Below are 24,953 nucleotides of genomic sequence, written 5' to 3'. Positions count from 1 at the left end.
ATTTATTAAAAAAAAAAAACTAGTTCACCTTAAAAAGAGAAAAATAGATCTTAGATTCATTCAATTTCCTCCATTTTCGCTAAAACCAAACATATCTCCACTTTTATTTTGGTATTTTGGTAAGTTAAGAAATTAATTATTTTTTAAAAATATGACAATTTTAAGTTAAGTCACACAACAAGAACGACACCATTTGAAAACGCGGTACGAACCGCGTTCTTAAAAATTTAATTTTTTTTAGTTAAAAATTAATTTTTTTATATGTTTTGAATCGTTTTGATATACTGATTTTAAAAATAATTTTTTAAAAATTAAAAAAATATTATTTTAATGCATTTCAGCACGAAAAATACTTTAAAAAATAATCACAACCATTCCCAAACAGGTTTACGAGAATCCACCACTAACTTTTTTTCCAACTTTTTATCCTATATAATAACAACCGGTGAAAACATGAACTATTAGCAAAATGTTTTTCAAAAACATTTATCCTATATAATGATATCAACCGGTGAAAACATGAACTATTAGCTAATGAATTAAAAAAAAAACACTCAATTAATAAATTATTGAAAAATGACACTTCAATTAAATAAAAAAATGAAAAGAACAGGCACTCAAAAAATTACCGTGTAGATGCTATTAACTGTTAATAGACGTGCGGGTGATAAAGAACAAACTCGAGTTTTCCAACAGGAATAAATATTGGAGTTTCTGTTAGTTTGGTCAAGATTTTTTGTTAGGTAACACCTCCACGCTCGAGGATAATGCCTGCTGTTGCAGCTGTTGTCCTGCTTAGAAGAGGGTGAATGTGTGATCTTTCTAGACTGTCGTGTGAGAATTTAAATTACACTATTTGTCTTGCAAGAAAAAAAGAAACCAACAGGCTTCTCTCGTCTTCAGTATGGATCGGAACAGTTCTATAACTGGCAATCAGGGCCATGGTAAATGTCGGAAATTCTAAAGAGAAATCTGGAAATTACAATTTCTCCCTCGTTTTTCTGTCATGAACGCAACAACCTCTACAATGGGGTGTGGAGAGAATGAAAAGAAAAGGGAAAATTAGTATACACACTCATCAACAACACTAACGACGTAGGATGCAGCTACTTACATACAAACCCCTTCGTATAAAAGATACAAAAGCATGCATCCTATCTGCCAAATAAATGAACTGAAGAGGAAAAATCAACAATAAAAGAATGATCAAACTAGACCCTACCTCCAATGCTGCCCAGCCTGAACTTAATGCTACAAAGATTCCGACATGGACACCGTAGAGTTTGAATTTTCTATGTCCTCCGGTGGGGGCTTCACATATTTCCCCAGCACTGGTTGACGGCGTTTTTTCCTCATTCTTTGTTGTTTGTCCTTGCTTTGCTGTCTCCTCTTCTCTTTCTGATGATTCCGCAGATTTCTCTCTTTCTCAAATAATCCTTGCCATACAACCTCGCCTGTTGATGGCCATAACCATCTTCTCTTGGGCTGATCAGAATCTGCCTCTTCAGCCAAGTCCTCATCCATGCTCTTAAGGATGCTGTATGAGAACCATTTGACCCAAATATTGCCTCTGCGACTCTTGACTGCATGCTGCTCTTGCATCAAGCCAGTCTCAGGGTTCACGTACACCATCTGCCTTGCACTGTGGTATGCCCAGACATTTATAAGCAGCTCAAGAACCCGTGAGTAGCAATGCTTATCCTGCAATACATTTTAAAAAAAAAATTGTACGTGGTTGTAAAATGATCTCAGAGCTATCTGTCCATTTTGAGGGAACCTGAGATGAATATTTGACTGTTCCAGCAGCATATCTTGCAAACAATAATCCCACACAAAAATAATTTGCCAGTCAATTATTTCACACACCAAGTGACCCAACTTGATGGCAAGGTCAATTGGAAGGTTGTAGAAGTAACTTGGACATTTTATTCGTAATGAGCTTGAAGGGTAAACTGAGCTTCAGTGACCTTGATTTCAACCATAATAGTGCTGTCAAAAGCGAGAGGCGCCCTAAGGCGTCAAGGCTGTCAAATGCCCAAAGCGCCTGGTGCATGCCTAAATAAAACAAGGCACTATGCTATAAATTCAAATAATATATATATGTGTGTGTGTTAAAAATTAAGATTAGAAAATCAAAGTGAAACTCAGAATATTTTAATTTAGACATAAAAAGTTATACTATTCATCTTTAAAAACAAAATTAGACAATTAAAAGAGCAAGTAGATTAAAATAGATAAACTTAAAATGCTAAAGTTTGGAATAAACTAGGATGATTAAAAAAACAATAAACACGACAAGAAAAAAAAATCAACTTGTGAAGTTTGAAACTCAAGTTTCAAAAACAATAAACACAACTAGAAAAAAAAAATCAATTGAAGTTTGATGAGTTATGAACTTGAGATTTGAGAAATATTCTTTTATTAAAAAAAAAAGAGTAAAAATTGCAGCAGCATAAAACCATGGATATTTAAAGAGAGAGAAAGAGACAGGTAAAGAAGAAATAAAATTGAGAGAGGCCACATAAGTTAAGAAGAAAAAAATAAATGAAGAAGAAACAAACAAAAAGATGTACCTGATTCTTTGGAAAAGCATGGCTGCCAAATGTGCCTCCAACTCTATTTTGATGATCATTTTTTCTTTTTAAACAATACTTTTTACTTTTACAACTAAACCCTTCAATTATTTTTGGTGTTGACTTGAAAAAATATGAGCAAATCAGTCAAAACACATCAATTAAAAAAAAAGAAAAAAGAACATATATTTTGACCAAGCGCTTGCTTCAGTGCCGAGTGCTTGCACTCCAGGCAAGCTAGTTAAACTGCCTTGCCTGGAAAAATAAAAGGCGCTGGGGGGGGGGGGGGGGTCTTGCCTCACCTGGAGCGCCCAGGCCCGTGCCTCAGCGCCTCTTGACAACACTGCTTATAATAGTATCCAAACAAAATTCCAATAAGGGACACGTTTCATGCAGGCAATAACAGAAAACTCAAAAGTTACCTTAGCTAGACTCAGATAACATCGTCCACTTTGATGGTGCTCATCATACATCTGTGCATCCAGTGCGTCCACAAACATTCTGCACTCAACAGTTCAAATCAGGCATCTGAACCAACTTATGCTTGAAGTTTTTGAATTACCAAGTCAGCAGGAACAACTTATCACACCTTGAAAACATTACAAACTCTAGGAAGGACCTTGTTGGCAAAGCAAAACTCAGCATGACAGACCATGTATCCCCATCTTCAGGCATGGGTGGCAAAAATTCCAAATCATGCTTGATGCCATACATCCTCTTAAGAGCCTCAGAAAAAGCTAACCTTCAACCACCAACAATTAAAAGGTGAAATCAGCTAAAAAAATTAAACGGAGAAAGGAGTGAAATTTTCAAGATTTCCATAATAAATCTTGAGATAAACAAGCATGGCTCTTACTTGCAATTTCCAGCGTTTATAGCATCACAGAATGACCAAAAGTCGCTCTGTAAGTCGTTTCTTGGATCCATGTCCATGCGAACCCAAAAGTAAAGTGAGTCCCCATGCTTTCGTGATTCTATAGCATCTACCAATGCCTTTTCAGCAATCCTAGACAAAGATGCCTATTCATACCCCACAGTAAGATATAGTCCATTATATGCATGAAATAAATTATGAGATCACCTTCGTTTAACTTTCACTTGCTAGCATTCCATAAATCAAGATCCCAAGGAAATAAGAGTGCTGTTCTTTTATTTAAGAATAAATTTCTAAAGGTTATAACAATAAACTCATTACTTCCATAGATGACAGAACTGAAATGGTAACTACTCATAGTTAGGTAATGCAAGAGGAAATTAGGGACTAGAATCTCAGAAAACCTTCCATCAATCTAGCTCATTTCAAAGTAAAGGCAAATCACAACTGTAGCTATAGTTGCATGGTATGCATCGATTAATCTGTTCAGCCACCACATGAGCTCAAAAGCTTCATGGTTGCAAGTAACCTTGTGTTAGCCAAATTTTACAGTAGAACCAAATCTATTAATGTTCTGCCAAGATCAGTCTGAATGACCAAAAATGCAGTATTAAAGACCAATACCAAGTCTTGAAAACAGCATGTAAGGCAGAGCAAACAACATTAAACGAAAAGAACATAGGGTAGACAGAAAATAGGGAATCATCATATACCTTCCTTGCCGTTGCTCTCCAAGATTGAAACCCTATCCAAGAATTCTTATGAATACGGTCAATCCGATTTGCGATTGCAAAAAAAGCTCCATATTCACCTAGGGCATCTCGGTAGTATGGCTTGCTAAGAAGTGATAGACGGGAGGGGGCATCGATGTCATCTGTCCTGGGCCTTCGACCTTTTGTGGACTGCAACCATTGTCAGTGTATAAAAACAGGCAGGAAAGATAAAAACCTCTTTTATACAAGTTCCATCAAAATTTACAAGTTATCTAGCTAAAAGCAGAAGTATAAAGCAAGACCCATAGAATAGAAACCGGAACATGGTTTAGTTACAATTGCAAAGGAGTATGTAACTAAGGGCTTCAAATTCCTTCAATGCAAGAAGAGTATAATATTCCCAGCAAGTGCCAACCAAAAACAAATCATGTTGCCGGTAAAACACACCATATGGTTCGGTTATATGTACCAGTCTTCAAATTCATTAACTATAAGAAGATGAGGTAAAACACACCATGATGCTAGGCAATATGCAAATAAGCTTACAGATACATAAATAAAGATATTATTCAAAGTGAGTTACTGCCCATTTACCTTTTCCTCAACTTGCTAAATGGCGAAGAGATTAAGATTGAAAGTTCAAGCAATGAACACCTTTGGAAAGTAGAATCTTTAAACTTGGCATAAAAGATTTTTTTCCCGTATGCTACATATTAAAGGAAGGTGGTGTCTATCATGTTGGGAACAATCATCAGATCGAACACAAAAGTTAACTTAAAGAAAAACAGAGAAAATGACATGGGTTATCAGGATGAAATACAGAGATGCAAACTCACCAATCCTATTCCACGATAAAGCGAACTTTGGTGAAGAAAAGACCAGGTTCCTTCCCCAAAATACGGTTCATAAATGCATAATGGTTGCCCTGTCCTCAAAAGTTCTCCTTCATCCCTTTCATGTAAATCATTCCTGGAACGATCAGCCCTTTTGGCACTTTTATACACATCCTCCCATGTTCCATGAGGTTGATCAGTTCTATCTTTTAGCTGCCAAATATCCCAAGGGTCAAATTTTACAAAGGATGCACTTCAAGAATGGAAGACAAGAAGACCTGTTCCATCCAAAATTTACTCTTAATAAATTATCACTGCACAAACACTTACCTCTTCTTCCTCTCTTCTCTTTCTAGTATTGAGCATCATAATATTTCTCTCTTCCTCCCAAATGTCATATGAGAATGAATCATTAGTAGCAGCTATGGAACCAGAGCTCTCTTTTTGCATATAGTTCCACTGCTCCTCAACTGTTTTTAAATATCTGGAACTTTTCAAAGTTCTGTCTTCATGCGTAGAATTCATAAATGCTTTAAATAGATGCCAGCACCACTCTTTTTTCAGTTTTGGAGGAATTTCTGAAACAGCCTTAGGAGGTGTGACTTCTGATGGAAGCTCAACAACATTTTCAAGTAGTGTAGCATAGCCTTCAACGGTTTCTAGAACCATGAGGTTTTTAGCAGTATTTTTTCCCATTGACGCGATATTACGAGCCAGAGGTGATAATGTCCCTTTGGAGATCGCTTGCAATACAATCTGTGTTAGAACCTTGAGGTTTTCCTTAGGAAAAAGATAGCCATTCACCCTGTCATCAACCTAATAGTTATTGCTAATACAGTCAGTAGTTTGCTTAATAAACATAGGTGTGTAACAAGAAAATGATTCACAATAATGAAAAATAAAAATCTGATACCAATAACATTTTATCAATCATTGTGTATTTGGTATTTCGCAAAATTCCTGACAATAAATTGTTAATGCCAAAAATTATGAACTGCTAGTTTCCAGCGCCACTAACTTCAAAGAAGAGCAGTAACTATATTGAACTGGACAGAACTTGTGTCTCATTGTAAATTGACTGGAAGAGGGTTATTCTCTAAACAAGAATATTAGTTTTGATGAGGTAGCAACAAGAATTATTAAAGAATGTTCCTGATGTGACGACAAAGAAATGATTGGATTCTACATGGGGGTATTGAGATGAGTGACTTGTAAGATTATATAAAGCAAAACAAATCAGGCAAGTGAATAAGTTATTGCTCTGGTGAAGAGAGGAATCTAATTCATAGAAATACAAGGTCAGAATAAGGCTCATAAGAACTCGGGTTTAGGCTATGAATAAGACCTGATGGATTTATTCATCAAGATAATTGTGCCTTAATAGAGCTGAAAAAAATGAAAAACCTGAAAGACTAGTGATCCACCCTATGTAATGAAGAGAGTAGTTGAGTTGATACAACTCAGGAATATGAGATCACCTTTCAAATCATCCATTAAATCAATGTACATTGTGAATTCAATCTGCTGGTGCATGAAGACTGAAGATGAGAAATCAGTAAGGCTTACATATTTCCTGATCATGGAGAGATCTGGGGTTATGATGGGTTTTCCAATGGACATGGCTTTCACCAAAATTTCAGGAAAAGACTGCTCCTCAAGGAAGGATCCATATATCACAAGATCAGCTGCACCGAGGGGACTGCCCACATCATCATCAACAGCAAAGTGCTTTACAGTACCTCTTGGATAACTCAAGTTAGCAGCAATAGCCTGAGGAAACAAAGAGATCACAGAAATTGGCATCTATTTTCAGAGGTAAGAACTCTGCAGGCAAGCATCTAAATCATACCTCAACAGCCACACTGTAGTTGCCAGTAGGATCCCCACTTAAAATAATGATTTTGAGATGAGATTTTGAATTATTATCTAATGAAAATTCTGCAAAAAGTGGCAATAGAGCCTTCAAAACAAGTGCATGCTCCAGCCACAAACCCCTGTACAAAAATTGACTTCCCACAATTGCAATGACAATGTCATCGGGTTCATAGCCCATCTTCACATGTATTTCATCATTATACAATGCCATTGTAGTTTCTGTTTCCCATATATCAGCAGGAGAACCAGGAATAACATAATAGTTTCCAGTGTCAAATGCAGAGTACATCATCTGTTTGAAATGCAGAAATGGAGATAAATGTTAACTTCAGCTCCAATGTTAATAGCATGAGTATGACAACATCAGAACACAGTCATGTTACAAAACATTAAGTTGCTTATTGCTATTTATTGGATTATTGGTTTTTTTTTTAATATAGATGAGATTTATTGGGGAGTTTCATTTTATCATTTTATCTGCAAGTCCAGATTAATCCCATGGAAATTTCAGACAGTGTCCATAAGGTGAAGTTATATCGTAGCCAATTACCGGAAGGACATGATTTGGGAAGACAACTACTGTAGCCCGGTTGAAAGCTTTTCTCCAATCATACAGAAGCTCAATTTGCCAACTTGAAGTGTACTGTCTTGAATGAGTAGCGAGTGTTCTTTCATTGATGGTCCATATAAGAGGCACAGACTTGAAAGGTTCCTGCATAAAACTGTTAAAGTGAAATCATTCATGTTAATTGAGTCACAAATAACTTCTCGCATAAATTAACAAAAGTACACACAGCTCCTATCCTCGTATATATATTTCAACAAGAACAAAGTGATAAAGTTAAGCCCCAAGTACACTAATTTATCAGACAACACACTTAGCATTTTAATTTGCACGGGCCATCAAGTCTCAGGCATAGGGCGATTATGATTCTAGGGTAAGGACATTTCTCTAATCATTACAATACTAAATAGCCTCATTTTTAATTGACTGCTTATGAAAGACTAATCACATAGGATTGCCCAAAATAATAGAATTAATTGAAAAGAAGAAAAGGATTGAAGAAAGCATTATTTTTTGAGGTATATCTTTCATTTGAAAAAAAGATGGTAATTCATCTTACCAAGAGAAGACACTCTTCGTTTCTAGAGAATTCACAAGTATGCCATCATAGCTGCAAAAAAAATACATCAAAATTAGATGCAACCAAAAGCATCCAAATCCAATGACACAAAACATGCTTGATTAATTTCAAAAACAAAAGACGGCATATTTAAAAGTTCATCGTGTTTCTGAAAGGCAGTAGAGTGCCATGCATACTTTAGCCAATCAACAGCAATCTCCATTTTGTGGCTGATTTGGATGATGTTAACTGGAGATCTCATGCTCTTCCAAATGCTTTGCGCAGGACCATCTCCTAGTGAATAAACCTGCCAAACAAATTCCAATAAATTTGATGCAAAGAAGTAAGAAGAATGGCATATCTTTGAAATTTGCTTTACAGCTTAAGGGTACTTGGGAATTGGGGTAAAATTGCAAATAAAAAGAAAGATGCACAAATTTTGGTCGAGCAATTCACTTTTTATTCACACACTCGGCATAACAATTCAAGTACCAAAATACATACATGAATTGTGTAGCCAATCTCTTGCAATGCAGTAGCAACAGTCACCATTAACAGCTGGTGTGGATCAACCAACAGATCCGCAAATACCTGTATTAAAAAACACTATTTAGACCACAAGTCAACCCCACCAAAAAAATTTAACAAAAGGAGAACAGTGGATTAGTAAAGAGTAGTGAGAACTAACCAATGCAAGCTGGGGTTTCCTATAAGGAAAACGACTTAATGTCCTGTTACTAAATGACATATTCATCTCTCTATTTTCTTTTCGAAAATGTTGTAATATCTTCGAAGGTTGAAACTTAATATCTTCACCAAAATCTAACCCACCAATCTCCTTCAGATACCACAAATCCTTATCAACCAATTCCATTCCTCTCCATGGAGAAGAACCTAGTTCAGATTTCTCAACCACAGAACCAGGCAAAAACATCTGAAAGAGAACTACAAAGAAGAGAAAAACAGCAACAGTACAAATCCATTGAATGTAATCTAACTTCTTGAAACGCAAGAAACGAGAAAAACTTGATCTGGGTCTATACAAAAAGGGGTGTCTTTCAGTTCTACCAGCTGAATAAGAACGAATGAGAGTGTTTTTGTCTCTTTTGAAGGAGATTCCTCCCGTCTCTAATGAACCCATTTAGAGTTCCATAAAAAAATTCAACTCTTTGCCTCCTCTGTAGAGCGACATGCAGATAAGCTAATCGATGTTGAAAGAGAAAATATACACGCAGGGCAAAGTAGAGCGACTGCAAGATGCTTGTGGCGGGGAGAGAGAGTGAAAGGTCAGGAAGGGTGTTGGATTTGTTTGTTTTTCTGTCGTTATCAACGTGAGCTGGTTTTTGGTGAGGTGATGTGAGGGACATCGATATGTAGTCCTGAAAAATCGTACAAAATCTAATATCCCTCAATATTATAATGATTGTCTTAAAACATAAAGATTTTTCATTTCTTTTTCTTAATTTAATTGTATTCATATTAATTACTAGCAACATAATAAAAATAAAATTTATTACAGCAATAATAATGAAAAAAATGTTGATAGATTATTATAGGGACACGAAAGCCCCGAAGGAAAAGGGATTTCTTTCGAGAGGGAAAAAATAAAAAAAAAGTAGCACGGGTGCTGGGATGTTGATATCCTGCCAGAGTCACAGGAATCTTTTGGTTAGTTTTCTATTAATATGCAAGTGACAAGTTTATTGATTATATAGTTTGACAATCGGATTTAATTTTAAATTAAGGTCACCCCATCTATAAGTGAAGGGAAAAAAAAGAGGGGAAATTATGTCCTTCTCCACGGCTTGGAGTTGGAATCGTGGCAAGAATAGAAGTATCTAATCATGCTAGTGTATGCTCTTAATATGGTTAAGGGATATTTATGATTGTGCTAGAAATTGTTTTTGATGAGATTTTTTTATATGTATGTGCGTCTGTAAACAAAAACACGTTGATTTAAGTAGTAATATTTAGAAGATATTTGAGAGAGTGGTAGCGGTTGTTTTTTAAAATAATTTTTACTTGAAAATGTATTAAAATAATATTTTTATTACTTTTTAAAAATTATTTTTGACATTAACATATTAAAAAAAAATATAGAGGTAGTAGTTGAGTAAACAATTAAATTTTTTCATATGAACTTTTTAAAAATTGTCTTCTAGTCAAAATCCAATGTACCATGATATCTATTTATCATGCGTAGTTGCATTACACTGATCTGACTACATTTCTCAAGATGTCATAAAATTCAATGTACGATGCCCCTGATATCTGAGATATAATCGATTAATATGCAATATTGTTTTATATTTATTAAATATCAAATTAATTTTATTATGGATGACGACTACTAGTTGTTTTTGATATATTTATATAGATTAATTACTTGGTATATGAAGCTTAGCAAGTAGTAACGACTATCCATAAAGGTGACAGTGAGATGAAATGTATTGTGGTCAATATTACGCTTAATTTATATCATAGTGAACTTTAAGAGGTTGAGCGTCTTGAAGCAACATTAATGAAAAATGTGATTGTTTATCGCGGGAGTGTTGGGGATGTTCGTCCATCAATGAGCGTCCCAGGCTCGTCCACGAGAGTCTCAGACCCGTCCACGAGCTAAGATGTTACTGATCCTCCTCACACATGCATGTATATTACAAACTCGTACACGAGTGCTCCAAGCACTTATACGAGCCGAGAAAATTATTAGATATAGTTACAAGTTATTACATGTTATGAGAATTATAAATAGAAGTATGGTTAGCATAATTTCTAATAAAATGTCATTTTTTGTTAATCGTAAGTCTAAATTTTCTAAATGAATTGTTTTGATGCTAAAAAACTTGTTATTTATAATTGTGTGAATTGTTATTTATTCAGGCAAACAGTCAATAGCAGAATAGTTTGCCCTATGATGCTTTCATTATAAGAGTTGCAGATACCATTTATAACGACACATGAGTTGCAATTAATATACATAACTCACGCACTACATATGCTAATTACAACCCTCTTAAATATACTACTTCCCTAAATATTTCTGCATATATCTTATTTTATAAAATAACTTTTTAAAAAACATACTGACTTATCAAAAAACTTATGACCTTTTTTTTTTTGGTAACTCAAGGTGTCCGGGTCAGCTTACGCGCACCACAACTAATTCCCAGATCCACTGAATACCCTGCAAGCTCAGTAGATAAGTAAAATATCACGGGGATAACAAAAATGCATGCTGAGCCTTCAACGCAGATGACAAAGATAAGAAAACCTTATCTCTGCCGCTGAGCCAAAAACCTGAATGCAATCTCATGACCTTTTAATCATAGTGATCTTATCAATGTACCAACTTTCTCATGTCGTAACTGTCTCCTGTGACAAGGTAATACCCAACGGAGTCAAACTAATGTCAACTCAGACATTATTTATGAACTTTCACGGGATGAATTGGTGAGAACTGCCACGTATCCAGGGATCCAACAGATGTCTCCAGAAGTGGGAGTCGATGCTCTGTATTGAGAGGAGTAAATTGTAAATTAATCCTTTTAGTTTTCTAAGAAATAAAATAGTACTTTTAGTTTTAAAAATTAATTGGTTAGTTTCTTGATTAGCGTTGACAGTTTAAAAAATATTTTCTTTTCTTATTAATCTTTTCACACTATCAACTTCTTTTATTTTTAAAATAAGAAAATAAATTAATTTGGAAAAGAACGTGAAATGGATGAAAGTGATTAAGTTACAAATATATTTAATACTGTGGAGATTGATTAATTATTTTTTAAAATTATACAAACTGCTCAACTTATTTTAGAAACAAAAGGACTAATTAATAATTTGAAAGTTAAATATTTTTATTTTCCCGACCACTAATAATTAATTTATTTCCTTTTCTTTTATTTTTTCATGTGATCTGGAGTCAATACCAGCTACAGGTTAGAGAATTAGGCTACTCGTAGAGATTGACATGAGGCTTTTTCGACAAATTCTGAAATCCCAGAGCAATTCGACCAGGGCAAACAAGTAAATCTCTAGAATTTAAAATAAAAAAATAAAAATAAAAGGAAATTACCATGAATATTTTACTTAAATTTTACACTTTACCTCTACTGTTTCAAAAATTATAGGAAACCGCTGAGTTGGTTTTACACTTTGCCTTTACTGTTTTTTAAAATTTATAATCTCCTCGTTTTTATATTTTAAAAATATTTTTAAAAGAATTATTTAAAAAAAAATTCAAATTTTTTTAAATGTTTTTGTTCTTTTAGATAAGATGAGAGTAATAAATTTTAAAAAATAAAAAAATATATTTTAAAAACAATAGTTAAAACAATATCAAATATCTAAGCAGGAGCAGCATCAATGCGTTTATTCACTCACATGGGAGCATACGAGACTGGGAACTTCACAAATGATACAATAATTGATCTGGAAAGAGTTCAGAAGACATGATTGATTTTGTACAGCGGGGAAAAACTGTGTTTGCATAAAAATTTAAGCGAGTAGTTCGTTGGCTTAATCACTAAAAGGTGGTAAAATATGAAACAGAGATCCAATTGACTCAACAAACTACTCGTATGCCGAGTGGGGAGATGAATTCCACCCGATTTGCACTTTGCACTTCCTATGTGAAATGAATTCCATCTACGAGAGAGAATATAAACCGAGCCATTTCAAAAGTAATCCACCCTTAAGCTAGCGCTCAGCTATTAACATGAAATAAATGACAGAAAGAAAAACACTCAAGCTCCCGATCCTCCATACTGTTTATACGGTTCCATGGCCAACAGCTGATGGGCAGAAACACCCGATTGGCAGCTTGCATTTCATCCGAGGCAAAGAAAGAGTGTGATTAGCCATGCAGGCACAACTCAAAGGGTCTTTTGATTCATTATAATTTTCCAAGGGGGGACTCACTTGCATGATCATCCACCAACCAGAGACTATAATCACGGAAACGCTTTATCTTCTTCTCAAAACCTGTGATGTAATTGTTGTGAATGATGACGTGCTTTCCCTTAGTTTCCTGCACCCATGTCTGATTCTTGAAGTATAATCCTCCTGTTGGGAATGCTGCCTGGGGCAGAAGATACAGATCCACCTGCAGACATATCATGAATACGCAAGCATCAAAACGTAATTGATGCACCATTAGAAAACCCATGGAAAACCTATGTGGCATAAATATACTATTTGTCTTCTGCATGCAAATTTGAACTCATTTCAGTTTCTTGGTTCTTCATAAATTTGAAATTTCCTCCAGATGTAAGCCTCAATAGTCAAAGCACTGTCCACACCTTTCCAATACCTTAATTAGAATTGTTTATATCAGAAACAAAGAAAAAGGTTTCCAATAATCCAATTTGTAGAATGTGGATGCGCTAAAAGGTCAGCAAAAACCTGTCCAGCTGTTTTATTCAATGCCCAGTTAAAAGCAGGCTGATCATTGGCTTTCCTTGTTTTGGACCAAGGCTGAGCTTTAAGTTCCTCAATCCATTTCTTCATAACTAGCTTTGCTCCATCAGTGGGACGCATGAAAATCATGCAACTACATATATAAGTGCGCCCCTTTTTACCTGGTGGTGGTAAATCATGGGAATGGTCCAGTGGCTTCACCTGGTAATGCAAAGAAAAAGGCAACGCAAATGTTTATCACAAAGATTGCTGAAACCAATTCACTGTATGGTCTAAGGACAGACTTCATTTACTTGGTCTTAGGTTTTCACTAACAATATAAATATCAAATTACATACGATCATGAAGAATGATGCGAAATGATCCATGTAGCCGATGCCAACTAGTTTGGAATCAAGGCTCTGTTGTTGCAGTCATTGTTGTATATGAATATCAAAATACTAAAAAGAAAAACGAAGACATCTACCATCAATATCACCAGAAATGGAGTTAAACTAGACTTAGCATGGAAATGATCCATTGTCAACCTGTTCATTGGCTACAAAAAGACATCTAACGATGAAGGGTTATCTCCAATAACAAGTATTAATTGGCTGAAGAGTCAGAAAGCAGGAGATCTAAAGACATGGATATCACGATTTGAGAGTTCAAGGTAGCATCTAAAATTATGAAAAATAAAGTTAATTCATGGTGTGATTTTCAGCCAATATATACCAAACCCCCTCAAACTCTCCAGTAAACATTATGCCAGTATCACACTGATTTAAATAGGGTAAGCGAGAACAAGAACATGTGAGATTCAAATCAAGTTAACCACCACTGTTTTCAATAATCAGATGAAGCGGTCATATTAAAAAATTATATGTGAATTAAAACTCAAAATCACCACCAATCAAAGCTACAAGCAGGTTAGTATGCGTACCGCAGCCATGTCATCGGTGAAGTACACATCATGGTTTCCCTCCAAATACCGGAAAGGATCTCCTAACCACACCATATCCACATCATTGTACATCACATCATACCCAAGCTCCAAAATGTGCAGCAAATGCCGAGGCCTCCTAGATGTAAAATTGAAAAATCCCTACCCAAGGAAGGTAATTAAGATCACTTCAAAAGGACAATAAATCCTATCAATCAAGCGAAAAAACTTCTTGTTGTCACTTTCAAATCAAAATTCCAAAAATAGCAAACCACAGTAATTTAATTTGCCACGAACGATAATTGTTGACTGCAATTACGAACTTAGTTAAAAATCAAAGCATTCACTTAAAAAAAAAGTTGGGGGGGGGGGGGGGGGGCGGGGGATTGCATTTAGTACCTGAGAACCAAACTTATGAGCAGACTGTGAATCAGGAGCAGGAGGCACAAGAACAGCATGACCAGGCCATCTCTCATTGACATTATAAAGAGTAGCATAATCCTCAGCAATAACAAGAACCTTATCTTGATGCTTTTGTCTCGAAATACTGATCAACCAATTACTTAAAAATGGCAAGTAAGGTTGGCTAACTGCGCAAACAATCACTGTCTTGTTTTTTGCAACAAACGCCACCGCTTGGGGTAGTGTGTATTGTTGCCATTTTGCAAGCGAGGCAGGTTTTGTTGCTGAGAAAATTGAGGGTGTGCCTGTCCAGGGTAAGATTACGCCTAGAATTAGGAGGAGGGATAGTATGGCTATTAGGCCTGTGCGGCTGAAGAGTGAAATTTGTCGTTGGGAGGAGGAAGATTGGCGTGGTGATAGCGGGTAGGGATCAGATAGTGTGCCGTGGAGAGGTCTTTGGTGCAAGAATGTTGGCATTTTTTTAGCTTCTGTCAAATAATTGTGGGGATTGGGAGTTGGAGGATGTATTTGATTTGACGAGGAAGAACAGGAGTGGGTTTGGTCTTACTGGGTTTTATCTGATTGGATCTGTGATTTTGGTTGCTGGTAAAAATAGCAGAGAATTATGGGGTTTTTTCATAGTTTCGAAACTTAGTCTGACCAGTCGGGATGGGTCATCTTCTGACCCCAACCATGAGTATGAACCGGTCAGGATTCCTTCAAAAACCACTTATATAGTTAATTTGTTAAACCTTGGTGCCTCGATCAAAATCAGGATGAAACATGATTAATTTTTTTCATGTTAAGATGTTGTTTTTTATTTCTTGGAATAATTTTTTGTTCAATCAAAGAAAAATATGTGCTAATAAAAAATAAAATAAAAATCATCAATAAAAACAAATTGAATAAAACTATAAAGTCCGACTATCAAACAACCTATTATTGAAGAGCAAAGGTAAAAAAAAACAATTAAAAAAAATATAGGTCAATCTAGGTTTATTCTCTAACCCCACAACCATAGGCATACGAGATCATGATAGACCAATAAAGAGGAAAGTGAAAAAAAAATACGAAGATGAATTCTAAAAAAAGATATATGTTGAAAGATGAACTTGAAAAAAATAATTAAAGTTAGCTTGAGCTAATTTTCAAAACTCGTGACCGGTTGCATAAAAGACAAACACAAAAAACAATTAAGCAAGATTCTCAAAAAAAAAAAAAAGCTCAACGATGAAACAAAATAAAAATAAAAAAGCAATGGAAGAAAAATTCAAGTCAACTTGGGATCGGAATAACCACACATAAAGAAAAGTGAAGAGAAAAACATGAAGACTAATTTAAAGAAAAATCAATTTTTGAAGGAAAAAATTGAAAATAAATCAATTTTATAAAAGATCTAAAAAATCAAAGTCAACCCATGTTAAACTTCAAAATATGTTACTCTGACCATGATGACAGGACTAACCCTATAAAAGGGTGAAGACAAAAAAAAATTTTAAAAATCAAAATTTAAAGGACAAAATTGAAATTAAATTAATTTTGAAAAATAATTTAAAAAAACAAAAGTTAACCTGTGTTAAACTTCAAAACTCGTTACCTTGGCTATGACAACATGACTAACCCCATAGAAGGGGAACAAACAACAAAGAAAAATTCTCAACTAAAAAAATATCAATGGACTAAATTGGAAAGAAATACAATAAAAAAAAAGCATTCAAAATAATAATAAAATAAAAAAAACAGGGACCAAATTCAACATGAAAATAAATTAAAATCAAATTTCTATGGATGAAATTGAAAATAAAATTTAATTAGTAAAAGACATGAAAATATTAAAAGAATAAGAACTAAATTTGCCATGAAAATCAAATTATATTAAATGACAAATGAAATTGAAAAAATAATCAAACAAAATAAGATAAAAAAACAAAATATAGAATAATCAAAAGAATAAGAACTATACTAGACATACAAAATAAATGTTTGGACTCACCATACATTGGCACTAAAAAGAAAGAGAAAATAGAGAGGATAAAAAAAAAGTTTACCAAGTCCCAATTGAAGCTCCGTCGCGCGCGCACATCATACCATCACATAAAGGATGTTAGTGCGTTTCCAATGTCACTTTTGAATGCATTGTTTGACAGCAAGACTTCAATGTGTGTGCGCGATGTCCACTTGTTGGCGCGTGTCCTTGCAATCAAAATTTTCTTTTTATTAATATTTAATATTTACTAAAAGATCAAAGTGCCCCTAATCCCTCGTGAGAATAACAAAAAGCCAAGATAAAAGGGAAAAAAACCCCCTTTATGGAAGCTTTAAATTTCTAGATCCTGGGGGCATCCAAGTATTTTCATTGCATATTAAAATTTAAAATTTCAATGAAGCCCCTCCACCAACTAATTATTACAGAAAACCTGTTATGAAAAATATCAAATACCCCTGGCTATTAGTGAATAAAACTTAACTGTTTGGGGTAGTTCAGTCATTTTATCATGCATAAAAAATTAAAAAAATGGTAACGTACCTTGGCACCGACTTTAAAATTTTTTATTCCAATGGCATAACAAACATCAAAAGATAAATATACCCTTATCAATGTGGTAATAACAGATGGACCTCTATTAGATGGGAAAAATACCCCTTATAGATATGTATTTGGCTGGTTTTGAGAGGGGCAAAATGGAAAAAACATTATAGATCATTTATAGTGTTTTTTCCACTCGTTTTAGTTTTACATATAATATAATTATCCTTAACCTTTTTTTTATGTTGACACACATGCAATGATAAGTAACTCTTCCCTTCTATGTGTATGTTTTTCTTTTGAAAAAAAAAAATAATAGTTTTTGTGCGTAGCCTTTATCTCTTTTAATTAGCAACTAGCTATTTAATCCGTGCTTCACGGTGAACCGAATATTTTTTTCTAATTTGTTTTTAATACACAAGCTTTTCGAACACTTTTTTTTTTACTTAAAACATCCGGAACATAAATCGAAAAGATTATACATGCATTTAATTAAATAAATCAAAAACCATCTGTATTAAAAAATAAAAAATATATTAACGATAACTAAAGACGAAACTGAAAAAATTGAGAAATAGATACACATATTTAAAAAAAAATCAATTGAATAAAATCAAAAGAAAAAAAATATTATACAAGGTTACATATATTAAAAAAAATGCAATAATTTTATGTGAAAACCAAGTAAAAATCAAATGATATTTAACCAAATAATAAATTAAAAAGTTTAGAGATAGATGTATATGTAAATATCTAGTCTCGAAACACATAGCATAGATTCAATTGTATTTAATAAAATTGTTTTATTGAAACCAATGTTTTATTTAATAAAACAATAATAAAAATAAACATGTATAAGAAAGTGATTTAATAAAATTAAAGAGAGAAAAAAAATTAAGGCGCACAGAAAAAATGCATCCTAAGATCATTTTTTTTAAATGTGTATTTGTAAACAGTATAAAAAACAAGAGAGAAAGGATAATAATTTAAATATAAATTTTAAAATTATTTTAAAAAATTACATATTAAAAAATATATCAATTAAAAAAACAAAAAAAAAAACAAGAAAGAAATTAGGCCCACTCACCTAACACATTTTGAAGGGAGGCCCTCACCTGGGCCATTCTAAAAGGGCTTTGGCATGTAGACTCTTTTTTTTTAAATTTTTTTGGTAATCTCTCAAATCACTATAAAACTAAAACAAATATATATAAAAAATCACTATTTAAAAAATAAAACTAAACCAAAAGTTTAAAAAACTAGAGAGGGGATGAATTAATATTTGAATAAAAAAAATAATGCAGAAAAAAAAAAACAAAAAAATAGCCAGGCACTTGATGGGCTTGATAGGCCAGGCCGATGAACCTAACTTCTAATAAAAAAGCCGAAGCCCACCACGCATTGTTTGCTCCATTTGTTTTATATCTAGACAACAGGTCGCTCGCTGGACATTTTTCTAATCACCTTCGCCACAAAACACCTATAAATTCTGATTTTTTAAAATAAAAACCCAATTCATCTTTGAATATCCTTAAAAACTCAGCAAACGAGAAAGTGCAAATTGAGAGAAACGATAATTATAAAAAAGGATATTGTAACATCAAAGGATAAAACTGAAAAAACTAAAAGTCTAATGACCAAAAGAGAAGGAATGCACTGTTCAAAATAAACTCTGCAATTCACAACGAATGGATCTAGCGCTACAATAACAGGTGAACGCCTGAACGGTGAGCACCAACTGTTTTAGTTCAATTCTAATCTAACCAGTTTTTCATATCACCGAGCTAACAGATGACTCCCTCAACACCATTTTTCTAAAATTTGAGGTTTTCAAGAGTAGTTGCTACAACCACAAACTCAGATAAACGGAAATGACAAATATGCATAACCTAATCAAGCGACATTAAAAAAGATACAACAGTACATAACCTAATCCAATGGACAATGTAAATAAAATCATCACAATTTCAAACGACAGATGATTTTCAAATGCAGTGTCAATATAACCTAAGGGGAATATATTCACAATCACAACAATCTGCTATCATGTGAATTTGTGTCATCAATCTCAACCACCTGACATAATAATGTGCCGTGACATTAACCATCATCAGAACTAAACATTATCAACAAAGGCCAGGGGAAAAAATTTCAGCTAGTAGACAATCCTTATTGTATTCATCACTGGATTTTTATGCACAATATATCCCATTAGAGTCGAGTTAAAGCATTGGAGTGAAAAAAAATATAATTTTGATAAAATGGCTAACTAGGAAAGAACTCATTATCAACAAGCATTGGTGACATTTACTGGCAATTCCACGGGCACAACAGGAGAGCCTGCTGCGGGGCATATTCCACTTGCTCCACCAAGGATTCATGAGACAGAGCCAGTCTTCAACTTCAGGGTTTTCTGTTTTACAAAGAAAGCTGATAGCATGCTTTTACTGCGAACAGGGGCACGCACAATCTCATGCCTTGGATTGTCAAAAGACCTGAATGGTGTCAAAGGTTTAGAACCATCCGACAATTCCTGCAAAAAGAAATTCTTATATCAGCAATCTCTCCTCTACCAGGGCAGGTTTCAAAACTGTAACAAGCATGGACATTGCAGTAGTGTAGCACACTGTTAGTCATGCATGGCAGAATGGTCAGATAAACCAATCAAGCCTTAACATTTGAAATTACATCCATTTGAAGAAGCCTTGCAAAAAAACAAACTGATAACAATAATCCTCAGCAAAGTTTGTCTAGCAAAGAAAATTAGATAAATGGCCAGAAAGATAGGCCAATTTCAGTCAATGATATAGCTGAGAGTGCCTTGGTAATGATTGGAAAACTAAGTAGCTAGTAATAAGCTGATCAGAACCCCTTCATTGAATATTTAAACATAGCTCACTCACCCACAAATGGACCCATAAACAGGATGGTCCTGAAACATTTATTTATCTACTACATGTACATCTGTATTGACATTTGACAACTTGTAAAATCCAAACCTTCAAAGAAAAAACAAACTAGCATATATGAAGTCTAGCCAATAGCTGAGTGACAACGCTTTGATTTGCTTGTATAAATGAATTCCTTGAGTGAATCATATGAACCACAAATTCCCAGATGCTCGGCCATTTTAGGTGAATTTTTTATTGTGTACCTAAAAGTCCAAAGGTCTGTACTGTAACATATTCCCATTCCTTTGAAAGGTATGGCGAACACCAACACCAACACCACACTCTACTTGGCAAAAATTTATCCGCTGCACCTTTCGTTCAAGGCATGTGGTGTTAACCAGAACTTCCAGACTTAAGAGAACCAACTGCTTTTTCTGTTTTCTTCATTAAAGTAAATTCTTTCACTCGAAATCAGTAGATGCTTTTACAAAAAGGAAATTGAGCACTGATAGCCCATCAAGGTACATAAGGTTTCTCACCATAGGGCACATCCAGCCAATGATAACCACAATTATGACTACTTCTAGATTGCAGATAAGAACTCAGAACACATATCTTTGTACTATTTTGCAAACCCTGATAAAGCATTATCTTTTCTGCACTATCCTTGAATTTCAAAAGTACAGCACTAGAGCAAGGACAGATAACCAGCCACAGCAATACCTATGGATCCAAACAGCTTAAAAGCTTGAGTATTTTTCAGCACTATTTAAATAATGGAGCAGCTTGCCATGATTTCCAAATGAAAGCAACTGGAGCATCCAGACCTCTGTATGGCACACTAATTTTCTCAGGCAACTTGATACTAGATTAAAACTTGTACCATATATTGTCCATCCTCAACTTAAAAGGCTTTTCATAGCTGGATATCATAAACCACTTTATGTTGTAGTATATTCCCATCAGAGCCAACAGACACAAGCATTTTCAGAAACAGCCATAAAGGTGACAAGAAAAAGAAAACAGAGAAGGGGCTTGATAGCCAAGCATGAACTCCCCAAGGCATGGCTTTTTTGCAGAAGAGGTCATGTGAACAAGGAAATGAAGATATGACAGAAAAACTTTCCAACCAAATCTAGCACGAAGGTTTAAGAAAACCGTTACAAGAATCTCATGCAAACATGCCAACAATTGTATGAATCTCATGCAGAAGATGCCAACAAAAATCCAATATACTCTTTTTAGTTAATCACGCATGCACTTAGAAGAATGTTGGGCATGTCTGTGTTCTTGCTGATTTTGGCATTACCCTGCGTGGGACACCAAATTTTTGCATGATTGCACCAGCTGCAGGACCTCCACTTGATAGTTGAGCTGGAGCTCCCGAAGATCTTGTTTTTGCACTCTCTTCTTTATCTGCACGCATAGAATCCAAAGCATATTATTTATAATTGTAGACTGATTTACAGTAGCAGCATACTGTTCTTCTTATACATACCCAAAAGTTGAAAAACTACAGATGGTTTTCCAGAAGTTTTTGTATCTTCATTGCTGCATGATAAGCACATGTCAAACACCTCAACATCATATCCAGTAAGAGATTTGCAAATAGAAAAGTTCTTGCTAGACATGGTTGAAAACTCAAGAGAGAGTTTTTATGAGGTAACCTTGTCATAACATGAGTGCCTTTCAGTGTAGACTTTGTCTCGGAAGCTAAGTGCCAGGAAAGAGTTTTTGATGCTGGGGAACCTGATGCAACTTTTTGATAAGTAATTTGAAGCTTTCCATCAACAAAGAGAAAAACAAAGGCAAAAACAGTATCAAAGTCACCAAAAGTGGATGCCCCCCTCAGAAAACTTTATACCTGAAGGCTGAAGACGGGATCTTGCTTGAAAATGATTTTGTCTTGCATCAGTCTGTATTTGTGGACTAAAATGCACCTTCTTATTGACAGAGTCTAGCACAAACAGGGGGAAAAAAGGAGTGAGAAAATGATAAAATCCTCCAACACATACTAACACACTTGTAAAGAAGTCAGAAATTCAGTATCACTTTGTAAAACGTAGTGCTTGTGATGTCTTGGGATGAATGCCAGCAACTGCTGCTGTCGAAGACCTTCCTTATCCGTATATGTTTGGCATGTAAGATATTGCTGATGGCAAAAATGAAAATATGTTAAAGTCCATCCATTTCTTATGATTATGATTTCAAATGCTAAGACATCCAGACAGACAAATGTTGAAAATTACCTGATTCATACAAGAAACCTTAACCTCCATGGTTGAGACTTCTAATGCTTGTTGCTCAAGAAGGTCAGTTAACTTGTAAGCCACAGTACCAAGGTGATCGACAGCATTAACAAGGGCTCGCACGGCATAATCTTTAAGGTTGTCCAGAACCCTATTCCATAGAAATAAGAGTATTTGAGAATACGAGCATAGAACACAAGTACTTACACCAAAACGAGTGTATGCACATGTATTTAATTTTTTAACTTTTAATTTTCCTAAAGCACAGCGTTAAAAACCCATGCCTTGAACATACACAGTCGGATACAATTCATGGTTAATTAATCCAGAAATATTCACCATTTCTCTCTCTTTAATTCTGAAGACACAATTCCATCCTCCCTCAAAATATAAAATTCACTACATCTTTACTTTGTGTATCCTAAAACGTGGGTTGGCTACATCAATCCTTCACCTCACACTTGATAGAAATTGGGTTTTTTTAAAAAAAAATCTGTTCTAATATAATTTATGCATCAAGTTCTATAATTTCATAAACTCTGTAACATATATAACACAATCAAATCAGGCTTTCATAACCAATAGTCCACACATAAACTTAAATAGAAATCTAACAAAGAATCTTTACCGATTCAAGAAGTCGGAAAAATAGGGTTTCGTAATAACTTGCAGAAGGAGCTAAATAATGCAATGAATAGCGAATGCATCAATCAAATCATTAACGTGCGAAACACATGAATCCTTACGTTTGTTTCTGCTCACTATGAAGATAAGACTTCTCACAGTATTCGGCAGCTGAATACAATTGAGGCCTTAAGTTCTTCAGCTCCTATAAAAGAACAATTGCAATTAAAATCATCCATCATATTTTGCACTCGTTCAATAGTCAATACTGTCACTTCAAAAAACACTCAATCCAACAAAGACCATTTTCGGATAAAAATAAAGACATTAAAAAAATACAGAAAAAACATCTACAGAGGGGAAATGCGAAGACAAACCAATCAAATAATATTAAAGAATTAGTAACAGATCTGGTAACAAATTCTACAAAGACTGCACACTTATGACTCTGATTTTGATACAAGAGAGTAGTACCTGCAAGGCTTTGATGAAGCTCTTGCTACGCTCCATGGACACCTCATCGAAAGTCATGGCCGGATTCTCCGGCCTCGTTTGCTCCAATTCCATCATCTCTCTCTGTTTCTCGTCTTCCAAAAAACTTCAGTTACGGGTTTCCTCAAGTATTTATTTTAATTTTAATGCTCGAACCCTAGAGCATTAGAAAATAAATGTCGAATGACTTTGTTATTAGTAGTGGCGTCTGCTTAAAAATGGTTAGATTTGGGGTTAGGTTATGGTGGGAGAAATGGAGAGAGAAAGGAAATTAGTAGAAAGCAAGAAAGAGAGAGGGAGTGAAGTAGAAGCGATTCCGAGTAGTGGGAGTTTGTAATATTTGGAGTTGATAACAAGCGAAAATGACTCGAGAGGGAAAGGAATTTTATTTTTAGGAGTGCTGTTTTATTTGTGGGATTGAATTGACAAACTCTCTAGAGAGAGAGAGAGAGAGAGACTGGTGCTGACTGCTGAGTTCCAGGAAAAAATTAAAAAACTAACGGCAATCTCTGGTCGCTTTTAGTGGACTTGAAAAGACTGTGTTGGCCCTGCATTAAAGGGAGTAGTTCAATCCTGGTGAACTGGTCTGGTCTGGTCACCTACCAGAGGGCCATGTGAGTCGTTAACTCTCACACGGTTAGGCCCATTACTAGTTACTACGCTTGAATGTTCATGGTGTGGTGGCTAACCCCCCCTGCAAAAACGAAATTTCTACTCTGTGGCTTTGTCAATGATTGTTAAAGCTTGAATTAGAGCCTGTTAAACAGCCTATTAACGATTTGAAAATATATTAAAAAAAAACTTGAAATCAAAAGAAATTCAAAATTGAAATGTGCCTGCTTGTTAACGAAGGGGAACGAGAAAATAAGAAAACAAAAATGGCCTGACACTGAGACCAGAGACATTAATCATGTAGTGATGATGGTCAGGGATTCATTATTTCAATGATAGATTGATAGGCAGTCATGGGACCCTTGGGAGAAAAATGATAAGCGGTGGAAAGGGCACCCCCAGGACATGCCCAATAAAAGCCTATCTCCAGCTGTGAAGTGATGAGCGTCCGGTCCTCCCAGCTTGAGGGCTTTGAAGCTGTTCATGTGCCCTTGATTTGCTCGGCTCCAAGCTAGTTTGGCTAATAAATAGTTGGTGGCTAGTGACTAATGATAATGGGCTCCTGCTTTTCTTATACTTTACGATGTTATTAAATATAGCAATCAACAGCTAATCAGCTAGGTTAACAGTGCATTTCATGATGTTTGTTATGATGGCTACGTAATTGGAACAGAGTAGGTGGAGAAGCACCGCAAAAGGCACTGGGGACATTATGATGATCATTTCAAGCGGCACCGTTCAGAAGTTGCTCTCCATATTTCTCATGGTATATGCGAGCAGGAGCTACCGTATCAATCCCATGAAACCCTTGATATCTGAGAAGAGGA

General features: G+C 34.9%; 3 protein-coding genes across 6 annotated transcripts; all 3 read right to left on the bottom strand.

The window, feature by feature from the left end:
• Positions 1-918: 918 nt before the first annotated feature.
• On the bottom strand, positions 919-9,341 carry LOC7492745 (uncharacterized). Of its 2 annotated transcripts, none has more exons than XM_024585505.2 (14): positions 8,681-9,340; positions 8,497-8,583; positions 8,190-8,299; positions 7,993-8,043; positions 7,419-7,590; positions 6,843-7,160; positions 6,560-6,763; positions 5,324-5,809; positions 4,997-5,206; positions 4,161-4,349; positions 3,430-3,593; positions 3,163-3,315; positions 2,996-3,074; positions 919-1,701 (listed from the first exon to the last, which is right to left on the bottom strand). In XM_024585505.2, exons 1-14 carry the CDS (start codon positions 9,131-9,133, stop codon positions 1,252-1,254), a joined length of 3,126 nt encoding a protein of 1,041 aa, XP_024441273.1. In that variant the 5' UTR covers positions 9,134-9,340; the 3' UTR covers positions 919-1,251. The 2 variants fall into 2 exon arrangements, with proteins under 2 accessions (XP_024441273.1, XP_024441274.1); XM_024585506.2 differs by having other exon boundaries at positions 1,494-2,055; positions 8,681-9,341.
• A 3,107-nt stretch (positions 9,342-12,448) lies between these two features.
• On the bottom strand, positions 12,449-15,431 carry LOC7492743 (UDP-D-xylose:L-fucose alpha-1,3-D-xylosyltransferase MGP4). Of its 3 annotated transcripts, none has more exons than XM_002320132.4 (4): positions 14,729-15,426; positions 14,330-14,491; positions 13,393-13,608; positions 12,449-13,093 (listed from the first exon to the last, which is right to left on the bottom strand). In XM_002320132.4, the coding sequence occupies exons 1-4, from the start codon at positions 15,206-15,208 to the stop codon at positions 12,884-12,886; spliced, it is 1,068 nt and encodes a 355-aa protein (XP_002320168.2). In that variant the 5' UTR covers positions 15,209-15,426; the 3' UTR covers positions 12,449-12,883. The 3 variants fall into 3 exon arrangements, with proteins under 3 accessions (XP_002320168.2, XP_024440176.1, XP_024440175.1); XM_024584408.2 differs by having other exon boundaries at positions 12,590-13,300; positions 14,729-15,430; XM_024584407.2 differs by having other exon boundaries at positions 12,945-13,093; positions 13,301-13,608; positions 14,729-15,431.
• A 3,976-nt stretch (positions 15,432-19,407) lies between these two features.
• LOC7494124 (protein ABIL1) lies at positions 19,408-24,174 on the bottom strand. The gene is made up of 9 exons (XM_002320131.4): positions 23,497-24,174; positions 23,145-23,227; positions 22,399-22,549; positions 22,202-22,301; positions 22,014-22,106; positions 21,817-21,898; positions 21,648-21,700; positions 21,459-21,565; positions 19,408-19,791 (listed from the first exon to the last, which is right to left on the bottom strand). Exons 1-9 carry the CDS (start codon positions 23,590-23,592, stop codon positions 19,636-19,638), a joined length of 921 nt encoding a protein of 306 aa, XP_002320167.2. The 5' UTR covers positions 23,593-24,174; the 3' UTR covers positions 19,408-19,635.
• Positions 24,175-24,953: the final 779 nt, after the last annotated feature.

This window comes from Populus trichocarpa, chromosome 14 (assembly GCF_000002775.5).
Source record: "Populus trichocarpa isolate Nisqually-1 chromosome 14, P.trichocarpa_v4.1, whole genome shotgun sequence".
Lineage (NCBI taxonomy): Eukaryota > Viridiplantae > Streptophyta > Magnoliopsida > Malpighiales > Salicaceae > Populus > Populus trichocarpa.
This window is presented reverse-complemented; position numbering and strand designations above follow the sequence as displayed.